Here is a 22,450-nt window from a genome sequence, read left to right on the forward strand (position 1 = left end):
ATGTTTATACTTGTAGGACTTAACCTGGTGGCCTTCCTCATCATTGTTGTCTCCTACTCCAGCATGTTTTACTCCATCTATAAAACTGGCATTAAAGCCACAGAGCTACGTGGACGGCTGCACAGGGATGTGGCCATGGCACATCGCTTTTTCTTCATTGTGTTCTCTGACGCCCTCTGCTGGATTCCCATTTTCCTGGTCAAAATCCTCTCCCTGCTGGAAGTTGAGATACCAGGTTAGTTGGGTAAGGACTAGAAGGGATACAGCTATGGCCACTGGGCAAGTGCACATCATTGCTTCCTTTAATTACTGTATTTGCATTATTGTAATGGTTGGTTTAGGGCTGGGGTAGGTGTAGCCATTAATAAAACACAATCTGATATGTAGAAAATTAATTTATTGTTCTTTTATAGTGAGATTTTGCCTCAATTGTGGTCGCTGCTATATCCCTTCTAGCCACAACCAGTTAGTTGGTCCTTAAAAAAGATAATGGGACAAACATGTCATACACACAAAAGCCCTCTTTATGTTAAAAATAAAGATATTCATCAAAATGAAAATACTTAAAAAGTTACATTTAAAGGAAATCTGGATGACATTCATTGCTTTTATTTTTAAATAATTTTGTTAGTATTATTTTAAATACATGCTCTATACTTGGAAAATACGTGTAATTTAGCCTGTCCTCAGCATGAGGTCATAATGTAAAACTGCCAAAAAAGTGTTCAAAAATGCAACATATTCAAAAATATTTGTTTATTGAAACGCAGAGATCTGTAATATCTCAAACAATACAACATTTACATGTTTACAATACAATGTTTTTCATAACAATTAAAATGTACACTGACAAAATAGAATTTTTGATATATTTATTAAGGCGGCTACAACTGAAGGGGGGGAATTGCTTCACTGTACAACATGTGGTTAAGGTGGAAAAATATTCAGATTTGTTAACTCCATGAGGTTTTGTCTGTTTTTTTGTTTTGTTTTGTTTTTTGCATATGGGGAATCATTTTAATGTTGTTTCATGATTTTATTTACATATATTTGGCCTGAATTACTTGCCTTATATACATAACATCTTGTACATCTACTATCAACATAAAATTGTGAATAAAAAAGTCATGATTCTTATTTATATATTTTATGGAATATTGCAGTTCTTATTATAATTAAGTAATGTGTATACATCTTTGTACATTCTCATTTTCAGAAAAAAACCTGTTCCCTTACATGGTTCATTAGCTGAGACCTTAGTCTACAAGTATACCAGTTTATAATTAATGTATTATTATTAATAAAAACAAACTTCTAAAACATGTTTTGTCCCTAATCTCAAGAAGCAGTATATATTATAGAAAAGGTATACAAGCTAAATGCATTCATACATATTAATGAGTAATTTATAAGTGCCACTTTGAATAGATTTTACTCCATTTTGAGATAAAACTACATGAAAGACTTCATAATCAAACATATAATGCACTCTATATTTTACTAAAGGAAAAAGTCTCTTATCTTTTATGTCTCTCTCAGGAACAATCACGTCCTGGGTGGTGATCTTCATCCTTCCCATCAACAGTGCTTTGAATCCCATCCTGTACACACTGACCACCAGTTTCTTCAGAGAGCAGGTGGAACTTTTATGGTGCCATTCGCAGAGAGAGCCAAGACTCAAACAGGACCGCAAGAGCATCACCAGCTCTGTTATTTACACAGACCCCTCGAGGTCTTCTTACTACCACCACAGCTACAACCGACAGACATCTATCTTAGTCACAGATGCCAGTTATAGATGAAGATATACTAAATTATGGACCTTCCATTTGTCTGTAGTGGATCTACAGAGTTTTCGGAGTGCAGGAGCACTTAAAGACGATGTCCTGGTAGAGCCTCTTTGTTGGTGATCAGACATAATCACAGAATCATGGACTGACTGTAATTAGATGCCATAATAAAGGCCTACATTAGATCATATATCTACAGATGTTATGGTTGGACAATAATGATAAGAAAGTGCAAGATATCCCGACACTGTTCTTGCAGTACATCATAAAAGGCTTTAAAAATGGCTGAATCTGTTATAACCTTGCTAGTCAATACGTTTTCTGACCATAACCTGAACTATTTTTTGTGAGATGTACTTTGACAGGTTGACTTTTAAACTGCGCAACAGCCAACAGTAGGCATATAATTGTATTTTGCATATGTAAATGATGTACAGTATTATTTCCTTCTATTTTTTTTTTTTTTTTAGTAAAGAAGAAGAAAAGTGAAAAACTCACTTACCATACTTGGCCTTCACGTCAGTTCACTTCAATTTACTTTTGTAGTGTATTTGTGTATTAAGTGTCAAAAAATCCCAACAATTGTGTTGTTTTTCTGAAAGTGGATGTCAAACTTATAAAATGTACACTGCCTTCCCCCCAAAAAAGTTTATATAGTCAAATGCTTTAAGAGTCTATGATTGGATCATTATTGCAGTGATTATTATGTTTCTATGTTATACACACATAAGCTGGCATCTCTGAGTCCAGACCTTAAATTCACTGAAAGGTTTAGATGCATTGAAAATAACATCACAACATTTAATTCCATCAAGAAGTGCATAATTTTGGGTCAAGATCTTGTACTGACAATGCAAGAGTCGAGCACTCTGTGAAGGTTACTCCAGCACATCCCAAAGAGTTCATGATCCCTCCCAACCATTCTTTCATTATTTGAGCCTGATTGATCTTTGTCAACCTGGAATATGGCCATGATATATCTTCCTGCATGGTTTAAGAAATGAAAAGCTACACACTCCATCAATTAAAGTTAGAAAAACTGTTGCCAAACATATAACAATCTGAAACATAACAATCACCGCGGTAATGATCCTATCATAGACTCTTAAGCATTTGCCTATTTAAATCCAAACAGCGACTTTATTTATTTATTTTTGGCCGGTCAGTATGTATTTATGTATAGTATCTCACAGAAGTGAGTACACCCCTCACTTTTTTGTAAATATTTTATTATATCTTTTCATGTGACAACGCTGAAGAAATGACACTTTGCTACAGTGTAAAGTAGTGAATGTACAGCTTGTATAACAGTGCAAATTTGCTGTCCCCTCAAAATAACTTAACACACAGCCATTAATGTCTAAACCGCTGGCCACAAAAGTGAGTACACCCCTATGTGAAAATGTCCAAATTGTGCCCAAAGTGTCAATATTTTGTGTTGCCACCATTATTTTCCAGCACTGCCTTAACCCTCTTGGGCATGGAGTTCACCAGAGCTTCACAGGTTGCCACTGGAGTCCTCTTCCACTCCTCCATGGCGACATCACGGAGCTGGTGGATGTTAGAGACCTTGCGCTCCTCCACCTTTCATTTTAGGATGCTCCACAGATGCTCAACAGGGTTTAGGTCTGGAGACACGCTTGGCTAGTCCATCACCTTTACCCTCAGCTTCTTTAGCAAGGCAGTGGTCGTCTTGGAAGTGTGTTTGGGGTCGTTATCATGTTGGAATACTTCCCTGTGGCCCAGTCTCCGAAGGGAGGGGATCATGCTCTGCTCATTCATGATTCCCTCAATGAACTGTAGCTCCCCAGTGCTGGCAGCACTCGTGCAGCCCCAGACCATGACACTCCACACCACCATGCTTGACTGTAGGCAAGACACACTTGTCTTTGTACTCCTCACCTGGTTGCCATCTAAACCAAGTAAGTTTATCTTGGTCTCATCAGACCACAGAACATGGTTCCAGTAATCCATGTCCTTAGTCTGCTTGTCTTCAGCAAACTGTTTGCAGGCTTTCTTGTGCATCATCTTTAGAAGAGGCTTCCTTCTGGGACAAGCCATGCAGACCAATTTGATGCAGTGTGAGGCGTATGGTCTGAGCACTGACAGTCTGACCCCCTACCCTTTCAACCTCTGGAGCAATGCTGGCAGCACTCATATGTCTATTTCCCAAACAAACCTCTGGATATGACGCTGAGCATGTGCACTCAACTTCTTTGGTCAACCATGGCGAGGCCTGTTCTGAGTGGAACCTGTCCTGTTAAACCGCTGTGTTTTTTTTTCAGATCCTCAGAGAGTTCTTTGCCATGAGGTGCCATGTTGAACTTCCAGTGACCAGTATGGGAGAGTGAGAGTGATAACACCAAATTTAACACACCTGCTCCCCATTCACACCTGAGACCTTGTAACACTAATGAGTCACATGACACCAGGAAGAGAAAATGGCGAATTGGGCCCAATTTGGACATATTCACTTAGCAGTGTACTCACTTTTGTGGCCAGCGGTTTAGACATTAAAGGTGATAAAGAGGATCTTTTCGACTGAGAATCCAAAGACTGTTACTGAGTTTTTGAAATGAGCGCATACGTAAGAACAACCCCCCTCCTTTCGAGGGAACGCCTCCCAAAACTCATGCCACGAGTATTGGAACACGAGTGTTTACCACCGGAATTCGCTGTATTGTGTTAGTGGATTCATTATGTCGGACTTACCGCAGGTAACTCATAATCTGCAGTAGTTACTCCTGTCTCCTGACAAAAACATTGCATGCGGCGCCTGTGGAGTGTGGAAAGTTACTGGAGCGTGCAGCCGCGCATGTCTCTCACAAGGAACGTCACGGCAGTGATTGACAAGCCAGAGGGCCAATCGTTTACGCGATGATCGCATAAACGATTTGCTGATGTTTTTAAGGCCCTACCTCGTGCACAGATGATGTATATATTTATATTATTCCTTTCAGTGCACCTAATAAATAGTCTTTTATCAGTTAGTAAAGACAGTTACAAGTAATATTGCAAAAATGTATAAAACAAAACATCCTCTTTAGCACCTTTAATGGCTGTGTGTTGAGTTATTTTGAGGGGACAGCAAATTTACACTGTTATATAAGCTGTACACATTGTAGCAAAGTGTAATTTCTTCAGTGTTGTCACATGAAAAGATATAATAAAATATTTACAAAAATGTGAGGGGTGTACTTACTTCTGTGAGACACTGTATCTATCTATCTATCTATCTATCTATCTATCTATCTATCTATCTATCTATCTATCTATCTATCTATCTATCTATCTATCTATCTATCTATCTATCTATCTATCTATCTATCTATCTATCTATCTATCTATCTATCTATCTAGTGAATATAAACTTGTTAAGCTTGTTTTACTTGCAATAGCAAGTTTGTAAATGGAGCTACCTACATCCGACTTTCATTCAATCATGACATTCATCATAGCAGTTTTACCAGGCATAATAAAGACTGCGTTAATCACAGTGATGAGTACCTATTAACCAAAAGTCAGTCAACTCACCGATCTTGGCCACGCCTCCGGAAGCTATTCACAATTACAGGTTATTTGTTTGAATGGAGAAAGACCGAAATCTCTCCGTTTGTCATGTTACATACAATAAATATATATTCCTATATCTTTCTTTTTTTTTTTCTTTTTTTTTTTCGTTTTAAGTCTCGACTTTTTTTCAAAACGACCAGAGGTAGAACGGTTAATTGCCGCCACCTTGTGTCTCAAAACGGTTTCTATGACTACCAACTTCAGGAAAGCCTAGGATTTTTTTATATTTGTCAGCATAAAACTTTTGATAAATGGATTCTCCAGTTTAATCAAGAAAACGGACACATCGCTCAAGAGAACAAGGAACCGGTAAGACACTAAAAATGTGGATTCAAATTTAAAATAGAGGAAGACATGTCAAATTGTAATATGTTATCTAACCAGCCGTTACTTAATGACATATGATAATAATATTAAATATTTAAAAAAATTTTGTTTGTCTTGTACATTGTGATAAACTATTTTAGAGGAAGATTTAAGCTAAAAGTATGATGATAAAGATCATTAATGTCCATGTATTTAAGTAAGTTAGCCGTATAATAAGCTGGATAATGTATTTTAGCCGGTCATTATCATGAATGACTGACATAATATATTATTTAACACAAAAACTTGTAACTATATCGTTTTGGCGTGAGTTATGATGTTTGTGAAGTAAAGATACACTGACTGACAAACAGCTCGTTTTAACACTGAGTTGAGGGCTAACGGTGGTGGGAGGGGCTTAAATAAAGGGAGGTGCTTACGACTTCTCGCTACTTGTTTGATTGACAGTCGTAACGAGGCAGAGGCTCCGCATACCTCGAGGCAAGTGCGAGAATTCACCGCAGCAACTTTAGGATGGAGCAGCAGTAGTCGAGAGAAAAGTCGTCTCCTCACAGGTACGTCTATTCGCTTACATTGGCGCCTGACATTTGGAGCGGCTATCTGTCACCTCTGTAAATCCACACTTTGTATAAAATATTCATCATTTGAACCTTATCCTTCACATTTCCTGAACTACATTTCCTTGAAATTGTTCTGTGTTTGCATGAGGGCTTATAACAGAAGTTTACTATGGTCGTGGGAAATGATGCGTGATGAGGTTTGCAACATGTTGCGCATGTGTTTATTTTTAGATAAACTGGGGCGCATCAAATACCGACGTCTCTCCATTTACCAGGGCATTATTTCATACTTCTGAGATAAAATGCAACTATTAACATTTTATCTGCTATAAAAGTTTGCATACTATCATTGACCAATACATTAGGTTTCTATGACTACAGCTGTCCAACCAAAGAAATGTATTAAATTACTCTTTTTAGGGAGTAGATAAGAATGAAGAATATAGACAGACTTTAATGGTTTTTGATACATACACTTATTCCTGTTAAATAATGTATGCAGGCATTCATTTTTGTAATTGAGCTCATGCTGTTATAGGGACTGCCAAACATTATTACGTAAAAGCTAAACATGTATAAAGTCCCATTATAACATTAGTCAATGTACTAATATATTATTACAATCAAAAGTTGTATCTGTTAATATTATTTAATAGAGCTGAACTAACTAAACAATACATTTTGTTACAATATTTATTAAGCTTAACTAATTAAGTAACATTTGTTAATAAAAATACAACTGTTAGTTTATGTTAGCTCAGGTTCATTAGATACTATTAACTATTTAATTTTTCGTTTTAATATTGCATTAGTAATTTGTAAAGTGCATTACTAATACATTTTGGGTATCTTGGTAAGTTTGCATGTAGCTGCTTGTGGAACTGCAAAGTTATATAATATATGCAACCGTTCTGGATGTAGGCGTGCTTTTATGTAAATGAACCCTTGCTGCTGGAGGGACTGCCAGACCTTGTTATATAAAATTTAATTTATTTATTTTTTTTTGTGTGTGTGTGTATTAAATATGTTAAAAGTGCAACTGACTGTGGTTTTTGCTGATAATTACAACAGTTCCTGTTGTTTTAGAATAGCAAATAGAAACAAAGCTGTCTGAGACAAATGGAGTTTTGATTTGTTGTAATTCACCATCTTTAGCTGTCATTCCGGAGTTTATGGAATCATTCTGACAAGAACATTCCCAGAAATCTCTTTGAAGAACATCCTACAGAAGCTTGTTTCTCAGGCAACTGTGCTGGTTTTAGTGCGCTTCTATAAATATGCGAGTAAGTGGGCAGGAAGCTTTATGATCTGGCATCGTTTACATAGTCATGTTCCTTCTCTATTTTTTTTATTTTTTTCTGTTCTTCGCGTTCATCCGCCAACACATATGTGCTTCATCTGAAGGCACATGCAAACATTGTTTAATTAGCCTGAAACCTGTTCGCTTGCAGTTCAATTATGACTTTGCCATTCAGACAATGGCCGAGGACAATCAAACACCAACGTCTTCATGTGTCACTTGAGACTGAGGGCATCTTTTGTGAGTGTCAAACGCTTGATTGTTGAACCTGAGCCAACGGCTGATTTCCTTTTACCATCTTGAAGCCTGAACAATGAGCGTTTGTGTACGTATCGATGGCGGGAACAAAAAAGAACAGAATCACCTGGTTGTAACCAGATATGAGCTGCGTACCGGTGTCAGTGGCACAGGTTCTCTGCGATGCCATAGGGTGATGAGATGTAAGCTCCGCCCATTAGCAGTTTCTGATCTGTCCGATTGGATACAAGACATTAGCTGCATGCCTGTTTTGCTAACAGACGAACAGTAAGAAGGACAGGTGCAGGGTGAGGACCCAGATGCCCTGAAAGACCCCATTATCAGTGGAGCGGAAAGAACCGGTAGGCTACTTACATGCAGCAAACTTCAGCCTCAACCCTGAGAATGCTGCATTCATTGGCACCTTAGCTTCATTTTTCTTGCTATGTGAATTATTTATAATAATAAATTAATACTTATTATTGCATTATACATTTATTTAAACAATAAGTGTATTTAAATATAATTTTTATTTAAATGAATTATTATTATTGTCAAATCAAGTCACCTTTATTTTTATAGCACTTTTATACAATACAGATCATTTCAAAGCAGCTTTACAGTCATCAAGAGAAAAAAATAATGATTCAATGATACAAACAGAGTTCAATTTGGCTGTAAAACAGCTCTAAAAAAAGGAGAAAAGTGTCAGTGTTCAGCTGAAGACAGTTTAGTGTTGATTCAGTTCCGTTGTAAAGATCATTAATTATTAAAATAGTTCATTTAATCTATAAAGCAGCTCTGTAGAAAACAGCAATGTCATGGTCCAGCTCAGGTAATTTCTCATTAAATAGTGGCATTGTCAGTGCCATCAAATTAATAATATTGTTGAGTATTAAGTGTCCCCAACTAAGCAAGATGGTAGCAAGGAACCTAAACTCCATTAGAGACAGAATTTAACAAACCAATCCCTAATTAGCTTGTTAAGAAGAGGAATTGCTATTCCTTTTTAAGTGATCTTACTTAATTTTTGCTTGATGGATGATAAAAAAAATATCTTAGTCTGGTAAGACTGAGCCATATATAAGAATCAGAATATGGACTTGGGTATGGACTTTTTTGAATTGAACCATTAAAAAAAAAACTAGGTCAACAACCTAAAACAGTCTTGTTATTGTTAATCAAAACTAAAACTATTTAAAAAAAAATAATTTTCATTAATTGAAATAAATAAAATATAAATGGGTCAATCACGTGATGGGTCATTTTTTTGTCCAAAGGCCTTAATAATAATTAAAAACAAAGATATGGCATCCAATGTATGTAAGGTAGTACAACTAAATCTCTTTTATTGAATCCAAAGAGTTTTAAATACATTTTGCTTCATATAAATGTATTTTAAAGATTTTGAAGTGTCAAAAGGTCATTCGGTTTAACCGTCCAAAGGCATTTCATTTATGACTAAAATATCTTAAAATGTAATAAATGTAAATATTTTTTTATTCTGGCATAATTTTATAATATCATATATCAACATAGTGCAAAATTGTATTAAAATTATGTATAGAAGTCATTGCTTTGTTATGAGAAAGAATGTCTGGAAAAATCATTGATGTCATTCGGAGTAACCAATATAAAGAGACCATTTTGGATCAAGTCATGTGGTCAGTATCATGTGACAAGATGTGAAATGATTCAGACATCTGCAAAGAACCATATGATCATGAACCAAAGTAACTAACTCTCTCTTAACTATTTGAAAAATTCATGTTTACACTTGCTCATACGCATGTCCCGAAACATCAAGTCATTCGGTACAACTGCTATAAAACATGGAAAATGTAATATTTTAAAAACTTGTACTAAATATAAAATGTTTGATTGTCCTTTTGCTAGATATTACACTGTTACCATAGTTTGAAAATATCATCATTTGGTATAACCAAAAGTGTCATTCGGTAAAACCGAATGTTTGGTTATACCGAATTACTTTTCTGGTGACAAATTTTGTCCATCTTGTAAAAAATGACAAAAAATCACACAATCTAAATGCTAACACTTAATAAAACTTCAAAATTAATCTCCATTATTATTTTTTTTTTACACTTTTAAAAACCTTGTCAATGACTCAAATATTCAATGAAAAATATAATATAATAAATATATTAGATAAAAGCTAACTGAATTACTAAAACTGAAGTACTAAAACTGAATTAAAGCTAAATAGAAATCACAAAAGCACACAAAAAGATTATTAAAAATTAAAATGAAAACTGAAAGTAAGGCAATATAAGCTAATTGAAAATATTGATAAATACTTTTATAAAATATTTCATATAAAAATACTACTAAAATAATACTGCTACAAAGCAATGTGCTAAAAATCAGTCAGAACATGTTAGTAACCACATAGAAATGCATAAAATCAAGTAAAGAACAACGCCTTTTTCAGAAGCATTAATATTTGCTACTAGTCATTAGAGTAATTGTTATCCTTTTAATGAATCATTAATCCCAGTATGAACTCCTAAAATATCTACATGACATCCTAAGTCACCCATGTTCTCAAGGCAAGGTTTCTAAGTGTAAGTTGCAGGTTAAATGCTTGATCTTTGGGTTTGTGTGTTGCGATGAGGAGCAGTTAGATGTCTCTCGATATGGTCGGAGTCTCAGAGATCCAGATGGCAGCTGAAGCACTTAGACGGATGTACATGAGATCAGGTTGAAAGAGCTCTTTTGATGAGTCACATGATATGTTCTCACCATCTCCAGGCATTAAACTATTGGCTGGGACAATGCACTATTTTCCCCTTTTTACCATTTCCCCTTGAAGGCTTTTTTGGTGTCGCTTTTCTCAGAAATCATTCGAGGAATTGATCTTCTAGAGGTTGTGTTGAACTACAGCATTTTAAACTCACTATGCACATATTCTCCAAAGTGGTTGCCCTGATGCAAATGATTGAGAAATAACGAGTTAAGTGGGTCAACAGAGACAAAGTACACACTGATCCAGATGAGTGTGTCGGGTCGATTATTTGCAGTGCGGCAGATGTTTGTTGCTGTTGCTTACATTTGCTCCTTATTTTCTCTAGAATTTACAGAAGGCTCATCAGAGTACAGTTAACTTTAAATGAGTTTATTCTAATAATAGGCGTTCATCAATTATTCACCAGGCCCTTCTCTGCGTATGCAAATTCAGATGTCCCTTGCCATGGCAACAGCTTGCTGAATTCTCCCAGTGCCCGGAGGTGTTGGCTCTCTTCGCCAAACTCTCGCCTACTTCTCTCAGCCCACAGAGACCTGCTCTGCATTTCAGGAGCTTATGAAACAGCTTTTGACAATAAACAGAGACTGTCTTTGAAAGCATGTTCTGTGATCAATGAATTTATCACAGGCGTGACATTATCTTCTTTAGTTTTTGATATGATATAGGCTACCCCATTTGTTGGTCTATGTTATCAGCAACGTCTGTGTCCTTTCTTATGGATTTTAATGGTGTTCTTTAAACATGCACATTTGTGGCAAGTTGTGACAGTCCTGCATATGCTTGTTTATACTTTTAACTCTAGAGGGCGCAGTTGTCCCATTTTTGCTTCTAGATTTCACAATAGACCTTTCTAACAAACATTGCATTAATGCAACTTGTGTTACAATTTATGTTAAAAGTCACTTTGACATTAATTTGCATCAAGTCTGCAATTAAAACATTAGTTTTGAATTTAAGAATTGCCACAAAAAAAAAAAAAAACAACAACTTATACACCATTTTTCAAAAGTTTTGGCTTAGTTTTTTTTTAAATAATTTAATGCCTTTAATAAGCAAGGAAGCATTAGATTGTTCAAAAGTGACAGTAAATGCATTTATAATTTCATAAACAATTTCTGTTTCAAATAAATGTTGTTGTTTTGAACTTTGTCCATCAAAGAATCCTGAAGAAGAAAAAAAAGTAGCACAACTGTTTTCAACATTGGTCATAATTCTTATAGTTTCTTGAATAGCAAATCATCATATTATAATGATTTCTGAAGGATCATGTGACACTGAAGACTGGAGTAATGATGCTGAAAATTCAGCTTTGCTTCACAGGAATAAAATACATTCTAATATATATTAAAATTCAAAATAAGAGATAAAAAAATACTAAACCCAAACATTTGAACAGTAGTGTAAATTTGATAAAGCTGTTCTTCATGCAAAATTTAGCATACCGAAAGGCCTTTTGGATTTGTCCCGAAACAAAATCTGTGAAGTACACTATGTCCTCAAATTTGCTTTACTTCTAACCAAAAACTCCAGCAATCATTTCAAATAGCTGTAATTGGAATACTTAAGTGATATTGTGTGGTTACATTCCTCTTAATTTAATTGTGGTTTTCAATTAGGTACACAAGCAGAACTTTTCCCCTATTTTATTCGCTTTAAATTTGAATAGTACAAATGTATTACACAACATTACAGGGTGTGACTAACCCAGATCATGCAGGGGAAAAACACTAATTGTATTTATCTTGTGGCATACAGTATATCTATTCTTCAGTGTACTAGCTGGCTAAACAGAGTTACTTTTAAACCAGAAAACGCCTATGAGTGCACACAAAGTGGGTTTGTATTTCTCATGTATGGTAACAGTGGAAAAAACCATTCACGTAGGTGTGGGCCATTTCTGGTGCTATTTCTAAGCACAACTGAGAGTCCGAAGGTAAGAGTTTTTTTTTTTTTTTTTTTGCTGGGATTTCTTATTAAGTCTATGAGGGTTTACACCCATGATGCAACAATTCCCATTACATAGTCTGTGTTTAGTGTTTCTCTTAGTGACTTAATAAGGACAATCAACATCTGAGCTTTCAAATGCAAATAACAGGCACAAGTGATTCCTGCATCCCAGCGGAGTTTGGGGATGCCTCTCCAAAACATGAGACGTGCAAGGATCTGCATAATCTTTGGGGAATCCCACCCTCTGGACTATCACAGGATGAGGACTAATTACACAGAATGGCGGAAACAGCTTGTTTGTGATAACTACTCAAAGATGGAGAGCTGCCCACTGCAGCATTTCCTGTGTCTTTTTCTTTTTCCCCATCTTACTTTTCCTTTCGTATTCTGTCACTGGGCGGCACAGTAATCCTACACCTGCCTGTTCTCATACGTCGTACTCTAACTGGCTGAACTGCTTTGACAAGTGTGAGGGGGTTAAAACACATTTGCAGCGCAGAGCCGGGTTCCTATCTGGCTGCATCTTTCCACACCACACACACACCCATGAACACACTGGTATAAGAAACAGCCCAGGATCAAGACTCAGGCTTCTGTGAGAAGGAATAGACGAGAGAAAGAGCAACAGAAGGAGAGCAAACAAACTGAAAATCACAAGTTCAATGGTACCGGTGTGGAAAGCCTGACGTGCAGCGGGCAGCTCGCCAATTGGAGATGTCGATCGGCGAGCTTGGCTGCAAGGAGCTGCCGGTGCATCAAGAGAATGATGGGATTGAAGTTGTGAGCATGGCCAGCTTACCTGAAGACCTGATGCTGAGCGGTGACTTTCGCGGGAAGTTTAAGAAGATCCGGTGCAGGAAAAGGCCCACCATTCTGGCATGTAGGTGCTGATTGTGTTATTTATTGTCACTGTCTGCTATAAAATAAGAGATTGGAGTAAAATTTAGAGGCTGCTTTGCTTGGGTGGTCAGAAGACTACTTCATAAGTTTTTCTGTCAACCATGTGTGAAATTCCTCAATGTCTATAGATATTTATTGGTTACCTCAAGAATCTGGCGTCATGTTTGTTGAAATAGACTGTTTGCTTTCAGATTATTAAAGTTGTATCTGAGCCAACAAAATTTGTGCAGTGAAAACTGCCGTAGTGATGTGCTGAAACATGAGGAAATGGATATCAAAGTGGAAACTCCTGGTGTTTTGTGGAATTCACTTTTATTCTCAGCTGAATTAAGAACTGAATTGCTGGATGGCGGTTACTCTATGGGTTGTTTTGGATCATTTCACATGATTTGGCATGATTTGACTTACAGTGGGGTCCAAAAGTCTGAAAATATGGAATTCAAAATCTGGAAATGTACAAAAAGTTGAAAGAAAGAAATTCTATTAAATTAACGTTTAAATGTTTGGGTCGGTAAAATAATGTTACAATTTAAAATAACTATTTTCTATTTGAATATATTTTAAAATGCAATTGATTCTTGTGATGGCAAAGCTGAATTTTGTCACATGATCCTTCAGAAATCATTCTAATATGTTGATTTGATGCCAAAGAAACATTTATTATTATTATTTTCAATGTTGAAAACGTTTGTGCTGCTTAATATATTAGTGAAAACTCTGACTTTAACAAATAGAAATTTCAGTAACACGCTTATTAGCTTGCATATTACTAGAATATTGGCTGTTTATTAGTACTTATAAAGCACATATTAATACCTTATTCTGCATGACCATATTGTACATCCCTTCATTCTACCCAATACCTAAACTTGAATGCTACAACAACTACCGTACTAACTATTAATAAGCAATAAATTAGGAGTTTATTGAGGCAAAAGTCATAGTTAATAGTGAAAATGTGTTTACTATACTAAAGTGTTACCGAAAGTTCAGTAGAACGGCGTCAACTAAATTCTGAAATTCATATTAATTTTTTAATTCAACTTTTAACTCGAATTATGACGATCATATCATTTGTAATGGATAAAGTTGTATTAAAATGTAAAATAGAAGGCATTTTCCCTAGTGCTATCAGACTTTTTGGATACCACAGTATCTATCCTTCTTGTTAAATGTTTGTTTAATGTGATAAACAGTTTGATGAAAATTACAGGACACACAGAGACTGCTTAGATTGAGGAGAGACACTGAAAATGTTACTTGAGCTCTGTGTGTTAGTCTTTGTGTGCATTTCCTTGAAATAGTCTGAAAAGGAGGATAAGGTAAGAGTGAAAGGGGAGAAAGAGGGGCCAGAGGGTGGAGAGAAAGAGAGAGAAAACCAGCACAGGGAGGAAAAGTAGATAGAAAAAAGAGGAGTGCGGAGCTGGTACTGATATCCACAGTGACGCCTGCATCACTGAGACATGCCTCACATTCCATCACTTCATCAGAGCTTGAAAATGCTTTTAATAGGCTCTTAATGGGACTCAACCTGCCGAACAACCTGCTCATACTCCCATTGAAGGCTTAACGTTAAAAATTGTACAATATTTCAAAGAAAAGACCTTCCAATAGATGCCTGTGATGACAACATTGATTTTCTTTGTAAGGATATCAATAATTCCAGACATCCCAAATACAATCATTTGCTAATTTTATTTTACAGCTTGATTCACTTGCTTCGTGCTTGTTTGAATGATTGGCTTGAGCCATTTTCCAATACGATGCTCTCAAGCTCGTGCCCTTTAGCTTTTTACGTCAAGTTTTTGGACATTTCCACCCATCAAGCCCTCCATTTGCACTGTGTGGTGTTAATGGTCTGGTTGAAAGGTTGGGAGATAGCCAGGACATTATGTAATAATATATCTGAGAGCCCCTCGCTGTGCCAGCTCCAATCTCATAATGTTACCATGTCCAATCTGTGCAGGTTATGTTACTGGGATAAGTCTATATTCTGAGTTTACATTTGAAATAAGTGATTTTTCAACTGCCATATGCCATCATTATTACAACTGTAGCAATGTTTGAAAGATAAACAAAAACGGAAGCAGTCCCTCGTTCCCTGTAGGCAAATTCTAGTTGTAAATTAGTCACTGGAAAAGATGCGGCACTGTTGACATGACTTACTGTCTGGACTGTCTAGGGTATTTGCATATAAAAATATAAAAAGGCTGTGCTAAAACTGACTCATCAGCTGTTTTACTCATTAAAACACATGAAAATTTAAGCTCTTAACATCTATTACAATCTTATTATCTCTACAATTGTTTGAATTAGTAGTATTTAAAGGGGTGGTTTTACATTTTTTTTCTAGGCTTAATTGTGTTTATGGGGTGCAGTTTAACATGTCCTAATGCTTCGTTTTAAAAAAAAAAACAAAACCGCCATAATCTACACAGCTGTATCCATTGTCATTTGAATGAACGGTTTGACTTCCTGGTTGATACCACTCCCTCCAAAGTACGCAATGGGCTCAGATTTGTTAGCTGGCCCAGTGTATTGGGATTTGCTGAAGTGTCTAGTATATGCCCCTTACCATTACGGGCAATAGTTGCATGCTTTTGGTGGAAATGTAAATAATGTCATTAATATTGCCATATCAATTTGAGCCTGAATCAGACCCAGATAACAGTAACGAAGAGGGTCAAGCAGAACCTCTGCAAGCACGGCTTTTAAAGGACGTTTCTGAATAAGTATTTCCTTTTGTACTTGTGTCAAAGTGTTTAGATATGCTGTCACTTGTTTAGATATGCTGTCACTGTTTGTTAGCTTTCAATATACGGTTTTATCCTGATTAAAGCTTTACTGTAGCTGAATACATGACCGAGTAGTCGCATTTTTGTAAAGGTATCATGTAATTTATACCATGAACAACTGTTTGCCTATGAACATAGAAGTTTGTTGGTGTTTATTGGCATTTGTTGGAGAAGTATGCAATAGAATTTAACTAACTGGCTAGCAAAGCCAAACCGCGTTGGTTTTTGTTTAAGTCCTTGATGCAACCAAAAAATAGCAACATAATACATTTAAAAGACATGTACAAACAATAAAACATACTTACAGTTAGGGGCCCATAAACAGCAGCTTCTGCTTTTAATGTGGGAACTGCTTCATCTTTCAGTAATAGCCTTTGTGCAAATCCAGCATTGAACTTATATAGATTCTGGAAGCTGTCTCCAAACCGCATCCAGTGTAGACAATATCACAGATTATTATGGGTTCTATTATCTTTTGACGCGTCACACCGACCGTCTGGTGTACACAACTCTTCCGCTTACATAATGCCATAATGCCGACATGGCCTCGCCCACTTTGTTGCGTGTTCCCGTGGGCAGGGTTTATGTTAATTGTAGGGTTATGATGTCACCAACCCGGGAAGAAGCTCATTGTAGTCCAAACCAGTCGTAATTGTAGGCATTAAACTGACATAAATTTAGAAGACAATATCTACATTTGCATTGAACTTTCAGCGCTGTAACATTGCAGATACTGTTTACGTTCAAGCAGCAACATTACACACTAACTAAAGTTAAAAAAGTGAAATCGCAATGAACCACCACTTTAAAGGCCCACTGAAGGGTGTTGGAACGTGCAACATTATTCAATGTGTTGATGTAATTTCAATTGAAACAGGAAGACGGTGATATTTTGAACCGCCCTGCCCCTTTTTTTAAATAGCCAATAGCATTTTGTTTATGTTACAGCTCGCCAGAGCCGTTAGACTCTGTAAAATCTCTGTGAAGTGTGATGTGATGTCATGAAAATTCGTAATCCATTTTAGCAGAAGTGAGAGACTGTAAGTTTTGAATGCCAAAAGCTAATTTTGTCATTGTTTTGTAACACACAAGCTTATTCGTAACATTAAGGCTAACATATTCATACTAAAAACTTTCATTTTGATTTCAGGGGTACTTTAAGTAGACACCTCTTTTGTTAAATTCAGTGGCCTCCACTCAAATTGCTGTTATATTATCTTTTCCAGCAGAACACAAATGGGCAACTCTAAACTGGCCTGATAAATAGAGTGTGACATTATGTAATTAAGGGCAAGTTCTTGACATCGGAGGGATAGAGAGGGGCATGATGGGATTATGGTGTGACTCAGGCTCAGGATGTGCAGTGCTTGATATCATGCAGCAATGTGTAACATCCCAAGCTCAATGCAGAATCTGAAATAGTTGTTTATGTTTGTTGGACAGGTAGAGTAATTAGTACCATGCTGATATTGTACATATTCAAAGTGCATTTCTGATGGAGACTTTTGCTTACTTGAAATGTCACAAATGTCACAAACTTGTTTACCCCTGCATTGATTGCACTGATGTTTGTGCTGCGTTTGACCTTTGCTGAATTCTTGCGAGCTTTGGACTTTGTTTCTCAGCAAGGACATTAAGAAAATAGCATGTGAAAATGCACTGACTATCTCTTTTCAGTCCTTTCCTTCATACTTGACTGACACTTGTGATGAATGGGGACTTTAGTACTGGTTCAAGCCAAAACCAATACTCAGAGTCAAGGAAGGTCATGGGTGCCACGCAAAGAGTAGACAAGGCTTTGGAATAAACAGTGTCCCAATTACGTATCTCAACTCTTAAAGGGTTAGTTCACCCAAAAGTGAAAATAATGTAGTTTATTACTTCAGACATCTTCAGAACACAAATTAAGATTTTTTTGATGAAATCTGATGGCTCCGTGAGGCCTGCATAGGGAGCAATGACATTTCCTCTTTCAAGATCCATAAAGGTACCAAAAACATATTTAAATCAGTTCATGTGAGTACAGTGGTTCTACCTTATTATAAAGCGACGAGAAGCTTTACGAATCTTTTTTTCAAATCAGTGGTTCGGAGCATGTATCAAACTGCCAAAGTCACGTGAAATATTAAAATTTCGAAACACTTATGATGTAACCTTGTATACTGAAATCACATGATTTTGGCGCTCTGAACCACTGATTCAAAACAAAAGATTCATAAAGCTTCGAAGCTTCATGAAGCAGCGTTTTTAAATCGGCCATCACTAGATATTGTTGAATAAAGTCGTTATTTTGTTTTTTTGGCGCACAAAAAGTATTCTCGTCGCTTCATAACATTAAGAGTGAACCACTGTAGTCACATGAACTGTTTTAAATGCATCTTTAGTAGCTTTCTCTGCATTGAAAAAGCAAATGTTCTTGCTGGCAATGCAGGCCTCACTGAGCCATCGGATTTTATCAAAAAATATCTTAATTTGTATTTTCCGAAGATGAACGAAGGTCTTACGGGTGTGGAATGACATGAGGTGAGTAATTAATGACTGAATTTTCATATTTGGGCAAACTAACCCTTTAATGACATGAACTACACCTTTGTGATCTTGAGGGAAACTGACTTCATGCATCCGGAATAGTTGACATAAAAACAAAAAATTCTTGATTATTTACTCATCCGAGGCCGTCCAAGATGTATATGTCTTTCTTTCCTCAGCGGAAGAGAAATGAAGGTTCATTTTTGGCTGAAGAAAGAAAGTCATATACATCTTGGATGGCCTTCATTTTTGAGTGAACTATTCCTTTAAAAAATCAGCCTGAGACCAGATTGTTAGAAGTAAAAATGACGTGAAGCTTTCATCATTTGTTTGTACAATCAGATAGCATGTGGTTTCATATTTTCTAATGCAGTGTTTAAATTTTCCAATAATTTTGAAAACTAGACCAGCTTTAGATATTTTCTTTGATTTTATTTTTCCCAGTGGCCTTTGTAGCTGCTAACTATCACCATTTGGAACATGTGCAGGTACATAAACCACAGTAATAGAAAAAACATTCATGGCTTATCATTTGGGGCTTCTTTTTTGTATATCAGGACACTGACCTACCAGATGCCCCTTTCATGGCTATTCTCACACACTCAAGCTGAGGAGGACAGTCAGGAGAGTCTCTCTTACTTGGGATGCAAGTAAACACAGGTTATAATTAACCACGCGGGGATAAGAGGATTTCTCCCTGCTCTCCCTGCACTGCTTGCAGCCTCCGACAGTAGGTTATTTAAAGTGAACCTGCGTAGAGAGAGAGAGTGAGAGAGAGAGAGGGAGGGTGGGTGGGTTAGACACACGTAGAGGAGGAGGGGGAGCTTAGCAGATCTGTGGCGCTCTGTTCTGGCTCAGTCTCTGGCGGCAGCATCTCTGTTTCGCATCACTCTCCCATAGCAGTAGATTCCACCTGCCTGCTCTGGCTGCCTCTGGTGGAAATGTACAGGACCGCAGCATCCTCTGACTGACTTCACTAACTCATCCGCCTGCAGATATGGCCAGCCAGCAGGATTCGGGTTTCTTTGAGATCAGCATCAAGTCCCTTCTGAAGTCCTGGAGCAGCAGTGAGTATCTTGGCGCTCAGAGCTATGGGATCGCAGCCAGGGCTGCCGGGATGGATCCAGATTTAGCTGGCATGTGTTGCTCTGGTGCACGTGCTCTGGTGTTGTTTTCCTCTGTTGTTTATTTGGTATGCTGGGGATCAGCATAATATGGATTTTATTGTGTGCATTGCTATCTCTGTTTTACTTTTAAGGGATAGGTCATGCAAAACTGACAAATTCTGTCATTTGTTTGCCCTCATGTTATTCCAAACTTTCTCTATGAATTAATTTCTTCCGTGGAACAAAAAAGAAGATATTTGGAAGAATGTTGGCATCCAAAACACCCCATTGACTTTTATTGTATGGACAAAAAGTTTAGAGACATTTTTCAAAAATATATTTTTTGTGTGTGTTTTATAGAAGAAAGAAAGATATACCGATTTGGAATGACACAAGGTTGAATTTTCATTTAAGCTGACATTTTTTTGTCTGTATTGCTTTGTAATCCCTGTCCTGGTGTTCTGGTACACAGTATGCTCCCAAGAGCAGTGTACATCAGGTGCCTGTTCTCACCAGCCTAAACGACCAATCAGCTGTGAGGGATGGTCAACCCTCAGCCAATCAGCTTGCAGCAGGAGTGGCAGTGAGAATTCTGTGTTGTTTTGTGATAACCTAGAGGGGTCTCCTTTAGAAATCAGTGCATATTTACTTTTAGTAGCTTAAACATACATTTTGGTGTATAAACAATAAAAAAGTATTTGTTTAAAAAAGAAGATTTATATAATTTATAATATATATATAATTTATTTCTGTTTTAATAAGGTTCATTAGTTAAACATCAATGTATTAATTAACATTAACTGACCACGAACAATACATTTGATACTGTATTTGCTAATCTTTGTTAATGTTAGTTAATGAAAATACAGTTGTTCATTGTTTGTTCATGTTAGTTCACAGTGCATTAATTAATGTTAACAAGATTTTAATAATGTATTAGTAAATGCTGAAATTAACGTTAACAAAGAATAATAACTGCTGTATAAGTGCAGTTCATTATTAGTTCATGTTAACTAATGTAATTAAGTAATGTTTACTAATGATCCTTATTGTAAAGTGTTACCATTTCTGTGAAACTATGTGTTGTGAAAAGTGAAATACAAATCAAATTTACTTGACTTAATAAATAAAAAAAGTTCCAAGCCAAAAAGTAGATTTTAAGCTATTAAAATTAAATATACTTTATATATATATATATATATATATATATATATATATATAATTTTTTTTTTTCATACATTGTGAGTAGTTTAATATGTTGTTTTTACAGACATTTTTTATAATTTAGAAGCAAATATATTTTTCTGCTAATTATGAATCTTATTTTCAAGTCCGAGTGATATCAAACATTAATAAAAATAATATATTTTTTTAAATATTTCAGTCTGCCAATTTAATCCTTAGTTTTTAGTCCAAATCATAATCTCTCTCTCTCAGCCTCAGAGTAAATGGATGAAACGTTCTTATCACTAAATCAAATGTGCTTTGCACAGAGTACCAAATATATTTTTAGCACTGGCTCAGAGGTTTAGAGCTGCGAGTGTCCTTAGACCTAATAGGCTAAATCCAGGAAAAATGTCCTTGTTATTTGGCTGTCATAATCAACACGTCTCAAATATCTGCGAACGTATCTCATCTTTCAGTTTTTCTGCTTGTAATCCTGACCTATCTACATGACACAGGGATATGCAACTCTCTGCAAATGGTACAGTGTGTTCGGGCTGTTACACAACCTGATCCTATTACTCCGGGTTATAGTATACTTTAGGTGTGGATGCCCATGGGCGTCTGATGTGACCTCTGGATGTCATTTTTTGCCTTCTATTCTTTGAAGGGCTTTAGTTTAGTAACACTTTACAAAATTGTCTAATTTGTTAACATTAGTTAACCAAGTGTCAGGATGCCCCTGGATTTTGGTGGGAAAATATCGATAGAGTTTGTGATTGAGTTTCAGCTGCACTTCTCACTGAGAACTTAGATTTTTCTTTGTTCGTTGATGAAAGTAACCAGTGGGATATGAGTGGGCTTTGCATGCTAACAGCCTGATAACCATCTGAAAATGGATGAGGCTTTATAGGTCCCATTTACAGTTATGTCAGTTGTCCCCAGGGGCCTTTTGTACACAGTTGGGGTCTGTGAATGTAAAAAGCTCACATTATTTATATCAGAGGGGGATTTTGTTAGATGTATGTTTTTATTCTGTGCTTGTTGTCCACTCCCTGAGCAAGAACAAATGTTGGGAGGATTTGTTTTAGAAAGGAAAAAAGATTAAATATGTCTGTATTTGTGTTTATGTATGTGTCCCATGTCAATGTGTGTGTGTGTGTGTGTGTGTGTGTGTGTATAGAGAGGCGTTGTATTATGCCTTGTATTGTCCCTGTTGGGAGCAGTGCTCAGAGGCTCCTCTGCAGAGCGCTGATGTAATGCTCTGTCTGAGCACATCTCTTGTTTGCAGAGTCACATGTAATGCATCAGTCTTCTGTAATCATCTAGACTGGCACTGGAGCACAGACTGACCTGTTTAGCACTTCTGTCAAAAAGTACTTTTCTGAAGAAAATGCAAAATCCACCGCCATAATGTCAGAGTGTTAGACATAGTGTTGCTGTCTGTTGCTATCA

General features: G+C 36.5%; 2 protein-coding genes across 4 annotated transcripts in view; both read left to right on the forward strand.

Moving 5' to 3' along the window:
- Window positions 1–2,170, forward strand: part of rxfp2b (relaxin family peptide receptor 2b) — a 37,861-nt gene extending 35,691 nt beyond the window's left edge. Inside the window, exons 17-18 of the mRNA XM_067366128.1 lie at window positions 17–235; window positions 1,540–2,170. Coding sequence (XP_067222229.1) covers window positions 17–235; window positions 1,540–1,802 — 482 coding nt within the window. The 3' untranslated portion in view covers window positions 1,803–2,170. The remainder of the gene's footprint in view (window positions 1–16; window positions 236–1,539) is intronic.
- Window positions 2,171–6,225: 4,055 nt separating this feature from the next.
- frya (furry homolog a (Drosophila)) overlaps window positions 6,226–22,450 on the forward strand; it is a 79,154-nt gene continuing 62,929 nt past the window's right edge. Inside the window, exon 1 of one of the 3 annotated variants that reach the window (XM_067366127.1) lies at window positions 6,226–6,244. Coding sequence is in view for 2 of the 3 variants with exons in the window: in XM_067366123.1 (XP_067222224.1) it covers window positions 13,216–13,381 (166 nt within the window). In the remaining variant the exon portion in view is untranslated. Of the gene's footprint in view, window positions 6,245–13,088; window positions 13,382–19,598; window positions 19,793–22,450 lie in introns of those variants that run through there. The other 2 variants (XM_067366123.1, XM_067366124.1) reach the window with 2 other exon arrangements.

Source organism: Chanodichthys erythropterus, chromosome 17, assembly GCF_024489055.1.
Source record: "Chanodichthys erythropterus isolate Z2021 chromosome 17, ASM2448905v1, whole genome shotgun sequence".
Taxonomy (NCBI): domain Eukaryota; kingdom Metazoa; phylum Chordata; class Actinopteri; order Cypriniformes; family Xenocyprididae; genus Chanodichthys; species Chanodichthys erythropterus.